This window comes from Leucopleurus acutus (genome assembly GCF_964270905.1).
Source record: "Leucopleurus acutus genome assembly, chromosome: 17".
NCBI classification, from domain to species: domain Eukaryota; kingdom Metazoa; phylum Chordata; class Mammalia; order Artiodactyla; family Delphinidae; genus Leucopleurus; species Leucopleurus acutus.
Window position 1 is genome coordinate 36,284,847 of NC_139159.1, and position 11,729 is coordinate 36,296,575.

Here is an 11,729-nt window from a genome sequence, read left to right on the forward strand (position 1 = left end):
CTGTTATAATTACAATTAAAGTACAGCTTACATAATGATAGTGTTAACATAAAATTATAGATGTGTAGAGACAACGTGGTCATGCATTTTTTAGTATAAGTACATGCTTAGACCAATATCTGTTAGCGGAATGAAGATGGAAGAGAATTTTGGTTAAGCCACAAAGGCTGTTTAAGGAGTTGCAGATAGCTAAGGGGAACTCAAAGACCAGTAAGATAATATTTCCCCTGCCATGTTTGCAATTGCAAAGTGAAGGGAAGATGTGAAAGTAAGTACCCCTATGGAAATTACAAGACAAGTACATTTTTTTCCTTGAGTACCTGGGTAAATGCTTAAATTCTAATGTATATCAGTGATGCAAATTTTCAACAGAGTTTGATAAATCATAAAATAATAATTATACATATATGTATATAAAACTGCATGGAACTAGACAGTTCAGAATTACTTCTAATTAAAGAGGTACCCTATGACAACTAACTTAAACCTTACAAAATATGGTTCCAAGTACCCTATCAGAGTGAAAAGCAGGAGACTGAAAGGTTTAGTGTAAATGTTTGTAGTCATGGTGTCTTAACTAAAACTACTGTGTCACAAATACTATTAAAATAATTGTGACATTTTATTCACTTTTACTGCAAACAACAAAACAAACTATAGGTATTTTTTCATTTCAGGTAATTATTTTAGCTAACAGTTATTAAATGTTTTGAGAAGACAGAGTGCTAATTGCATTACTTCATTTTATCTTTAAAATAGCGCTTCCACGTAATTATTCTTAATATCTCCATTATATTAAAGTGTATCTCTAGTTTAGACCTTTCTTCAGAACTGCAGACTTGTGTATCCAACTGTGTACTCAGCATCTCTACTTGGATGTCACGAAAACATCTCAAATCTTATACCTCCAAAACTGGTCTTTAATCCCCCAAACATGCTCTACCCCAAACTTTTTCCATCTTAGGTGACAGTAACCACACCTTTCCAGTTCCCCAGGCCCTACATCTCGAATTCACACTTGACCCCCTCTTCCTTTCCATTCTTGCATTCAATCTACCACGAAATGCTGTCACAACCTTCCCAATGTGCCACTTCTGAGAATTACCAGCCGCTAGCAGCCTGGTGCAGGCCACCAACATAGACCTCGAGGATCCTGTAGTCGCCTCCCGAGATTCTCCCTGACTCCACTCTCTCCCCACATCCTCAAGACCACAGATAGAGTTATGCTTTTCAAACAAGAGACAGTTCATGCCACACCTCGGCTAAAATCCTGCCCCTGGCTGCCTACATTTAGAGTAAAAGACACAATGCATGTGATGGCCTCCCAGGACTTACCCAATCCATCCCATCACATATCCGACCTCCAGCCCTCCTGCTGTCTCTTCCTCCCCACTGACTAAGTCAGCCAGGGTGGCCTCCTTGATATTCCTCCAAGCTGCCCGGCATATTTCTGCCTTAGAGTTTTGGGACTGGTTATTCTTGCTCCCAGGGAGTGGTCTCCCCATCATACATTCTGACAACTCCCTCACTTCAAGTCTTTGCTCAAATGTCAACTTATAAAATCCACCCTGACTACCCTATTTAAAATCAGAACCTACCTGTACACTCCTCCAGCACTCCCAACCCAAGCCTCTTCAGTGAGCTTCACATCCTTTTCCTTATCCCGTAGCGCCCATCAACCTTGTGACAAAGCATAGAATTTATTTATAACATCCGTTTCCACACGAGAGTGTAAGGAGGGAGAAAGCATGCAAGAAGGAGCACGCAGGCAAAGGCTCTTGTCTAATTTATTCATTGATACGTCCAAGCATAGAGAACAGGAAGATGCTTCATAAATAGTCCTGAAAAAGATACAGATGAGGAAACTAGTAGTAAAGCTCAGAAAGTTTAAGTAACTTCCTCAAGGTTCTAGAGCTAGAAGAGGGTCACAGTAGAATTCACACTTGGGGATGTCTAACTTCAAATCTCTTAGCCTCTCTGCTATCTTTTTTTTTTTCTTCTTTGCGGTACGCGGGCTTCTCACTGTTGCAGCCTCTCCCATTGCGGAGCACAGGCTCCGGACGCACAGGCTCAGCAGCCATGGCTCACAGGCCCAGCCGCTCCGCAGCATGTGGGATCTTCCCGGATCGGGTCACGAACTCTCAACCACTGCGCCACCAGGGAAGCCCCTCTCTGCTATCTTAAGTCCATGCAATTCAGGATTTGTTTTAATCAGTGCCATGGAAATTCTCACTCCACTGAATAGGATCACTAAAGTGTTCTCTGTCTAGATTTATATATATATTTTCCATTTAAACAAAGGAAACAGAAGAGGGGAATTCATCATGGGTTATTGTGGTAGTTTTACAGCAATTTTAGCAATAATGACATTTAAGTAATAGTGATATTTAATGATAGCATAATAATAATAAAATAATAGCTCTTAAATGTATTGAAGACGAATCGCATGCTAAACTCAGTGCTAAAATATTTCCATGTATATTTTGTGCAAAATCCTTATGAATATTCTATCAGATGAGCTTTATGTGTAACTCCACCAGGCATACTTCTCTTATTCTGCTTTCAAAGATAAAGAAATTGATGAGAAGTGTGGTAACCGTTTGATCAAGATGAGACTGGTAATAAGTTGTGAGTATGAATTTAAATTCAGGTCTAACTCCAGAATTTGATTCTCAATCCATACATGAAAATTCTGATAATTCCTTTGATAAGGGTATGTTCTCTCCTGGAAAACATCCCCCATTATGTCTGCCTGTGCTCATACCTTCAGGACACAGTCAAGTTTGAAACATGATAAAAATGTTTAAATAGTGTGCTTTAATAAATGGAAATATCTTCATCTAAACAATAACACAAAAAGGCAGGCTCAGCCCTTTGAAGTGGCTTCGTTGCTACCTTCCATCCAGAACAAGAGAAGGAATCAACAGCTGCAGAGTAAAGAAAGCATGAAACCCACAGATGGAGGATTCTGTAAATGACCAATTACAAGACTATTAAGCCACACTTTCATAGCAAGAGGCAAAATATTCCATTAAACTGAAAATTCTTCTACCCCTCACTCCAAGGCCCACACAAACATTAATGTTGCATTTATTAGGATGTATTTCCTGTGCTCTATCAACTTGACTTTCAGCAACTGTATTAATACAGTCCTTTCGCTTTGCACATATATCTGAATGATGGATTCCATTACTGGAGTTTTGTAGAAAGAGTGGAGTGAATGAAGTAAAGTTTGGGAAGAGCCATCATAATCCATAATGATGGGCACTGAATCAGGACAAGAAGAAACCTCTCTTCTCATTTATTTGAATGAAAATTCTACTATATATTTATTGCCTCTGTACAGGGCCATCTGTTGAATAATGGAAAACAAGCATCTTTCATTTGGAGGTAGGATTTGTGTGCTCAAGTTTCTATGGGCCTGCAGAATTAATCTTGTTTTAGAAATGAAATAAAATGTAATTTCTTACTGTAAGTAGATGTGGTTAAGCAACTGGCAACTTTGATGTCTTTAAATCACTGCAGTTTCGGGGTAGGCAAATCTATAATTATTTCAAGCACTTCTTTATTGGTGCAACAATTGAGCAGTGTACATAGTGGTCAACAACCTGGGCATTGTCAGACGACTCTAAGTTTGAATCTAGACTTTGCCACTCACCAGCTATGTGACTCTCAGCTATGAGAATCACTTTCTTCAGCTTTACACTGTGGATTATTATATGCCCTTTGCAGAACTACTGTAAGAACTAAATGTATATGCGCACAGTGGCTCATAGTAAGGGCTCAAATTAGTACTGTGGTCACTACTAGTAGTACTGAAAAGAAATTAGAACTTCTATTCTCATAAAGTGGGATATGTGTCCCTTTATCATTGTAATTTCATATCATTTTACTTTTGACCTTATAATTTAATAGCTTGATCCAAAAAACATTTAGCAGTAAATATAATTGAAAGAAGATTACCTGTCAAACATGAAATACTGTAGTAACAAGTGTGCTGGCACAATACTCTTCTCAGATAATTAACCTGTAAAAATATGTTATTGTCTTCTTTTTAATTGAGCACATTGAACATATATATTTACTGTGCCAACTGGCGAAAGGTCCATTAATTAATCAGTCTAACTATATGTTGCATAAACGTCTTCTAAACATAATCGTATATGTATTTTATTTGTTGGGAAAATGTGTTTGAGATGGTTCTTTTCTGCCTATTTAAAGTAAAAGAGGATGAGAAGTAGAGTTAGGCTTAATGTACTTTGTACTCCATTATGCCATGAAAATGCTTCTGTGTCCTGGAGACAACAACAAAAGATTTGCTTTAATGACAAGAATCAAGTATGTTCTAAAGCTTCCAGGTAGGAGGCGTATAGGTTGCAGTTTATATCAGAAGTCTTTGCTCTCTCTCTCAACTGCGTCTAGATGGGAAAGATGTGGTCACAAATGCTTCAAGGTGATATAGTAAATGTTGGAAAAGAGGGGGGTAGGAGGCAGAGTTTTGAATATCTCAAACCTGAGCTAGAAGGATTTTATTTAAAGAAAATAGCGGATATTATTTTTCACTTAAGGAAGCAAACGTGACATTAACGTAGGAAATTAGCTCTTTTAGCTATGATGCTTTCAAATGCACATGGCTGAAAACAAATTCAAAATAGTCAAAGGAAATTTAAAAACAAAACCCAAACAACAACAACAAGCTCAACAAACAAGTACTAGAAATTCAGGGATGCAGCCATATTCAGATACAGTTGGATCTGGACGTTCCAGAGTATCAGCAGGGTTCCAGCTCTCTCTACATCGCTCAGCCCTGCTTACCTCTGCAAGACTTTATTTTACAGAAAGTCTCTTCTTGTGCTGGATGGTCACTGGGAGTCCCAGAGTCATATCTCCCCAGCTTAGAAATTCCAGAGAGAAAAGACAATTCTTCCATTTTGCTCTGAGACAAAAGTCCTGGGGAGCAGTCTGATAGACTTAGCCGAGGTCAGATGCCTACCCATGAGCCAATCACCTGCTTTACTGGAGTTCAGTCCCTGGGCGACTCATCCCCGGGGCCCGTCAGGAGGCAGGATGGCATTATCTGGCAGTTCTCCAAGAAAAGCCTGCTGTTTTTGTAAGATGAAAGGGAAGAGGACATGGATAATGAAACCTGTATCTGCTTCTGTAAAATCCACAGAATCTTACTCCCTGCCCTGTGTCGATGACCACGCAGTAAGCTGACCCAGGAGGTCATTTTTCCCACAACAGTCTTTATATATATGACTAAGGAACACACTGGTAAAAGAATATGGGAGAAAGTCTGAGTATGACAAGTCAGCTAGACTGATATTAACTAAAAAAGCTGTGTGAAAATATCCTTAAAAAGTTGCCCCCAACTCACTCAAAGTCCAAAGTTGGAGCTGGAAATACAATGTCATGGAGTTTGGATAAGAACAGGTTTTCTCCAAGCTGAACTATGACACAGAGATTAGAGACTTCCAGAAACTATACTTTTTCAAAGAAAAAACATCACATGAGAAAAATGAGGCCTAGAAAAATTAAATGACTTAAGCTAATTAATGGCAGGACTGAGACTAGAGTATACTTTGTGTAATTCGCTATGGCCTTGTTTTTGTTTTTGTTTTTGTTTTGTTATCACTTCAGAACGAGACAAACTTAAAGAAAGGAAACACAACCAAAACTCAATGGTTGGAAAAGAGATGGATGTGGACGCCCACTTGTTTCTTACGTATAAAGTTACCCCTCGCAGTGTTTTGGAGGAGAAAACGCTGGCTCTTCCCAACGTTGGTTACATACACAAAGATTCCAAAGACAAGACAAGTGCTTTGCAAACAAAGTAACTAGAACCAGCTCAGGCTTCCCCGCGCCGGGTCCTACGTTCCACGGTCAGAACCACCAATTGTATCCCCCCGGGTAACAAGGTGATTCAGAAAAGCTGGCGCCTTAAGAGAAGGGAGAAAACTTAGCCGGGAAGAGAGTCAGGAGGAAACTTGCTCAGCTTCTTACTGAGGTCTGAAACGATCCCAATAGAGTCCTTAAACCCCTCAGGTTTCCCCCATCAAGCACCCTCGCCTCCAACCTGGGCCACCCCAGATCTATCAGACGACAGAAGTCTGCGGACGCACGGAGAGCTGACCACCCCACGAGAGGGACCTACGCGCGGCCGCGCCCACTCACCCGCCGCTCCCCGGGAGACGGGAGACCAGCCCGGGGTCCAAGTCCTGGGCGTGGCAGACTCGCCCCTCTCCGGGCCATGCTCCAGCTCACCTCGGCGCGGCCCGCCTGGGCGCCGCCATCTTGACCACGAAGGGGGCCTCGCGCCGGAGGCCCCTGAGCGGGCGCCCTGAGCGGAGCCGGAGCGCCGAGGAGGCCCAGGTCGGCGCCCTACGTCCCCCGCGCGCTCGCGCCCCGTCCACGAGCGACGAGAGTCCCGCACACAGCGCCCGACCCAGGCTTCCGCGGAACCGGCGCCCCGCGCAGCCCGCACCGCGGCTCAGGCGGCGCCGAGGGCGGCCCGGGCGGAAGAGCGAGCGCGGGGCAAGCGCTCGGTTACCTGGCAACGCGGAGCAACCTGGCGTCCCCGGCGAACCCCAGCCCTCTACCACGAGGAAGCACGGACCCCCTCACCCGCCGCCCAGCCCGCGCCGCCCCTCGGTCGCTCCGCCCGCCGCTGCCCGCTTGCTATGGTCTTTTAAATCCATGATACAACGTCTATATGTAACAAATCTGTTAAACCCTAAATGTTTATGATATTCAAGTAATCCAGTATCTGAATTATTCTTGAAGATAAAACATCCAAAGACTTCTTAATTGTATGGGTTTACACACATAAAATACACGTGGAGGTAACTTCAAGTATAGTATGTGCCTGTCTCTATTCCTTCCCTCTCCGCTCTTTTAAAAAATGCCCCTTTAAAAATTGCCCACTCACCATCTGTTAGGTAAATTTGCTGAAACACAGTAAATGTGGAGACAGAAATTGTTATAGAGACTATTCCAAATGGCACTGACACCTGTATTTATGAAATTTTTAAAAGGGTAAGTGAGAGTTGTTTTTTTTAAAAAAAAAAATCCCACTATAGTAACACCACATCATCCTAGGTGCCCAGTTCTATCCAATTACATAAGATGGAGAAAGAGAGAGAGAGAGAGAGAGGAGACAGAGAAAGAAGAAAGGAAGAAAACCAAGTACTTATGTATAAAATGTTGCTGCCAAAGTTTGAGATTATACTCAAGCATCAATGAACAGAAGGAAAACACAAATTTACAAATGTATTTCATTTATGGTATGAGGGACACAGGTTTAGATTTGCAACACGCTCCCACAAGGGTCAAATTGACCACTTTTTTCTATCTAGTTGCTCTTGAGAGAACAAAACAATTGAAACAGATGCCATTCAATTCCAAGTCTATAGCTTAGACCATGTCACTGCACATGAAATATTGTTCATTCAGAGTCAGCACACAGCAAGAGTAATTTATACTCTCAGAGTGTTTGCTCTCAAGTCAATAGCAGAGAAGCCTTGAATAAAAACGTTCCCATTACTTTCCATTGTAATAGATCTTACTTATAGCCCATGAAACAGTGGTCAGGGGAGATTTATTCTTTGGACACCATATTATATAATCTCTCCACTTTAAGCCATCCCCCACTCGGCGATTATTTTTTAAATATGTTACTCGTAGTCAATATTAATTTACATTTAATCTTTCTTAGCATTAGGAGAGTATTATTTGGTACAGGCTCAGAAACAAATCTCCCGAAATTCCTCCCTGATGCTCCCTTCAGGCTGAAAATGCATTGCAGGGTGGCTGCAGTGACTTAATTCTAGTTGGCAGAGCCCTGGCCACACACTAATTTCATTAGCCTCAAACTCCTGGATTTGAAAGATCCACTGAATATGATTCCTGTCCTCTGACATGTCACTTACTAACCAATTCAGTGTGCATACAGAGGAGAGAAAGGACTTGCTCAGCTCTGGCCCACCGGCAGGCAGATGAGAATGCCCAGTCAGAGACACTGTTTACATCTGAGTGGTCATTCTTGCCCGGGTCCTCATTTTCAGGAAGGAAGTTCAATCCAGGCTTTGCTGGCAGCTGCAGCATTTGTTACATCCATTACTAGCTCCTTGTTCCTTCCTGCCCCCCAGTGCTTAGCATCCCCCATTTCAGTCACTAAGTCTTCCTTCCCCCAGCCTAGAAGCTTACCTCACCATAAATTTTTATCTCAAATGATAGGTTTGGCACATTCCCCACAGCAACCCACAGGGACTGGGGAAAAGAAAACTCAAATCTCTGGAGAGCTAAGAATTCAACCATTTAGAGGAGTTTCTTTTATACAGGACAGTCTTCATTGAGCTGAACCCTGCAATCCCAGAGAAGATTCACCTACCCGTTCTTTTCCTCTTTCCCTAAAGTGACTGTGTCTTTGAACAAGGGGTCTGTGTTCCACTATTCTCTCTATTCATTTTGCAGGTTTACAGAGGCTGGGAAACTGGGGGCTGGACTTACATGCCAGGAGCTTCTAAGATCACACGCAAAAATAAGGCTACTGGAAGAGATTGTTGGAATCTATCTCTGTATATTTGAACATGGGCAGTGGTTAACCAGGATGCTCACACCAAGCTTATATCCAGCTTGCAGCACAAGCTACAAGTTGGTGCATCCCTCCTACTACCAGCCTCTTCTCAATAAATGCAGGTGAAAACTGGGGGCTCTTTTCCCTCAGCTGTTCAATCCAACATGAATAGCTGCAATTTGCAAATTAGAGGAAAATGACAGTGTTTTCTCTGAATGGTTTTGGTCCCAACACACACTGCTAATGCTGGCATTCAGTTCCTTTCCTTCCCAGCCCAGGGAAGGGGGGAACTAACCATAAGGCAAGCGTTCTCTTTTCTTGCAAGTGCCTCAGATCCACACACCAGAGAAGGAATCAGCTCCCCCTGGAATCTTTTTCAGCAAACACAATCCTTCACCTAGTCTGCAAGCTCTCTCTTGACTTTAAGATTTCACTCTTTTTTCGACAGGCAGGCCCATCTGCAAGCTCCCAAGCTCCAAGTGAAGGCACCAAAATAATTTTTTAAATGTCAAACAGCAAATGTGCCTTCAACCCCCAGAGCTCCAGTAAAAATACTGTGAGTTGCCCCTGTGTTTCTCAGGTGACCTCTGGCCTCATCCTCCCTGCAGCGCTGCCTCCTCAGGTTCTCTAGTTTAAGCTCAGAGGTAAAGGAAGTGCTTCTGGGTTTTGCTTACGACAACCCAGGCTCTTCCTGAAAGCATTACCTCAAAGTGAAGGCTGCCCAGAAGCACTTTTGGCCTTGCAAACATCTAGAGGTGGCATACTCAACAGGTGCTAGGGATGCTCAGAGGCTCAGAGGGGCCATACCAGGCTGCAGCTTTAGACAGGCACCCCTCCTTCTGGCACAAACACAAACTTCATACTCCTGGGTGCTGATGTAGTGACAGCTTGAATCTCACAAGGAGTCCCCTCCAGAAACCCAACATGCTTCAGGAAAGGCACTTGAGAGGGAGCCGACTTTTTAGCTACGGGGAGCATAAGGGTCAGCCAGAACATCTGGAGAAGGGACTAACTGAGCTTGGGTCCTACCAGGCAGGGAGAGAGCTGTGCATTAGGAAAGGATCACTTCAAGACAGAGATGAACAAAAAACTTGGAGATAGGGGTAGAGAAGGAAAAGAGACGCAGAAATTGAAAGGGAGAACATAAAAACAGAGAGACAAAAAAAAAAAAAAAAGCAGGGAGAAAGAGACACAAGGAGAGAGACACACAGGAAGAAAGACAGAGAAACAAGAGAACCCATAGTCACGCAGACCCTGAAACTCAATTTCTTCATCCAGAAGCCATCCATCTATACCCAGGGCAGCACAGGAGCCGTGGGGCCGAGGCTGCGGGAGCAGGCCGTGAGAGAGCACTGCAGCACCGCCCACCGCTCAGCGGGCCCGATCCGCCGTCCTCGCATCTTCCGCCGTTGCCCGCCTGTACCCGGAGCTAGAGGACCGCCCGGCCTTGCTCAGCGCACCCTACTGCCTCCCTCCAGGCGCCTTCTTGTCTGGCTCTGAGAATCGTCCTCAAAACCCAGGACTGGGGTTGGGGGCTGCGTTAGGGAGGTCGTGGGAAAGGATGGGCACAGGGTGGGTGCAGAAAAAGAGACTGTGTCTCGCAGTTAGCATGAGCTCACCTCCGGGCTCTGAGCTGGCAGGAGTAGAAAGCTGATCGCCCGGCTCCTGCCAGTGGCCGGATCGCAAAGGCAGTTTAGACGGTGCAAACAACTGCCCAGAGCAAATCACCTGGGGGCACGTCTGCGGGTGGCTTCTCCCCGCTTGAGGACAGTCCCCACGCCTTCCGCCCCATGCCCTCGCAGAGATAGGTGACAGGTCGGGAAATCCAACCCGAGCGAAATGGGCAATTCACGTCCAAATGTAGGTGAAGACCTAGCCTTCGGTTTAAGAACTGCCTCCCTAAGCTCTTCTCGAAATTTTCCAAGGCAGCTGCAGCTTGTCGGGCGGCTTGGGGCAGGGAAGCTGGGGAGTTGAGAAATGCCTAGTTTCTAGGCGTCTTCTCATCTTTCATATTCTTTGCGCCTAAGTGGCTCTCACAGGAGCCCGGCACTTTTACAAGCCTGTTTTGGAACCATATTTCACTGGAATGCAAACCCATTTAAATCATCGCCCTGTTTTTCGGAGACTGTTTCTTGTCAATGGGGCCATAAATCCAGAATGTCAAGCCGGATGGAGTGGAGCGCGGACAGGGGAGAGATGGAAGGGAAATGAATCAAGCAGGGCAAGTACCTCCTCGGGTGAGGTGGGAGGGATTCGGCAGGATCTCCAGGGTGGAAATGAGCGAAGGCTGACCAGACCCCGCACCCCTGGAGTCCAAGCCAGCCTTCAGGATAAAGAGCGCGGGGAGCTACGGCGCGCTCTGCCCCGGAGGGAGCGCCCCCCTACCTGGAAAAGCCTCAGGATGTTGGCTACCATGATGGAGACCGAACTCCCCGAAGCCCCAATCACTCCAACTACTTTCTCGGGCTTGACGAAAACCGGAGGCTCGCCGTTGGTGCAGCGCACTTCGGAGGTGTCCTTCTGGATGAGCGCCTGGACGAAAGTGAGCGACTGTTCGAGCGCATAAGTGTCCCTGGAACAAGTGTCCAGGATCCGCGCTCCCAGCGTCACGTTGGGCAGCAGGTTGGGATCGCTGTTGATCTGGTCCAGGGCGTAGAGCATCGCTTCCAGCCTGTGGATCCCGTTCTCCCTCTTGATGTCGCCGCAGGGCACTCCGCTGGGACCCTTCGCGTGCACCGGGAACAGCCCCCCGAGGGTGACGTCCCCCTCGACCCGAATGGAGTGCGGGGCGTACATCTCCTGGCCGCGCGCCGCCGCCGCCAGCGCGCACAGAAGCACCTCCAGCACGCAGCAGGGAAACTTCATCAAAGTCAGGGCGCGGAGCAGCTTCCCCAACTGGACCATACTGCTCCCGCGGCTGCGGTGGTGGCGGCGGCACTCGAGGGGACGGTGGCGGGCTCGCCGGAGTCCTGGCCCCTTGGGGTGAGCTCCTCCGGGGAAGCCCAGGGTCTCCTGCGGGCGAGGAGGGTAGGGGCGCCCGGGGAAGGGCAGCCGGCGAGGGTGGGGGGTCCCGCGGCGCCTGCCAGCTTGGGGCGCCGTGCGCTCTTGGGTTCCCCGGCCAGCGCGCCGCGCTCGAGCTCGCGCTCGGTGGCTT

The 11,729-nt window shown here is 46.0% G+C and overlaps 1 protein-coding gene across 1 annotated transcript; it reads right to left on the bottom strand.

The window, feature by feature from the left end:
- Positions 1–1,082: 1,082 nt before the first annotated feature.
- On the bottom strand, positions 1,083–11,479 carry LOC309973992 (metabotropic glutamate receptor 7-like; the record flags this gene model as incomplete). Its single annotated transcript, XM_082858447.1, has 2 exons — positions 1,083–1,680; positions 10,961–11,479. 2 exons carry the CDS (start codon positions 11,477–11,479, stop codon positions 1,645–1,647), a joined length of 555 nt encoding a protein of 184 aa, XP_082714573.1. The 3' UTR covers positions 1,083–1,644.
- Positions 11,480–11,729: the final 250 nt, after the last annotated feature.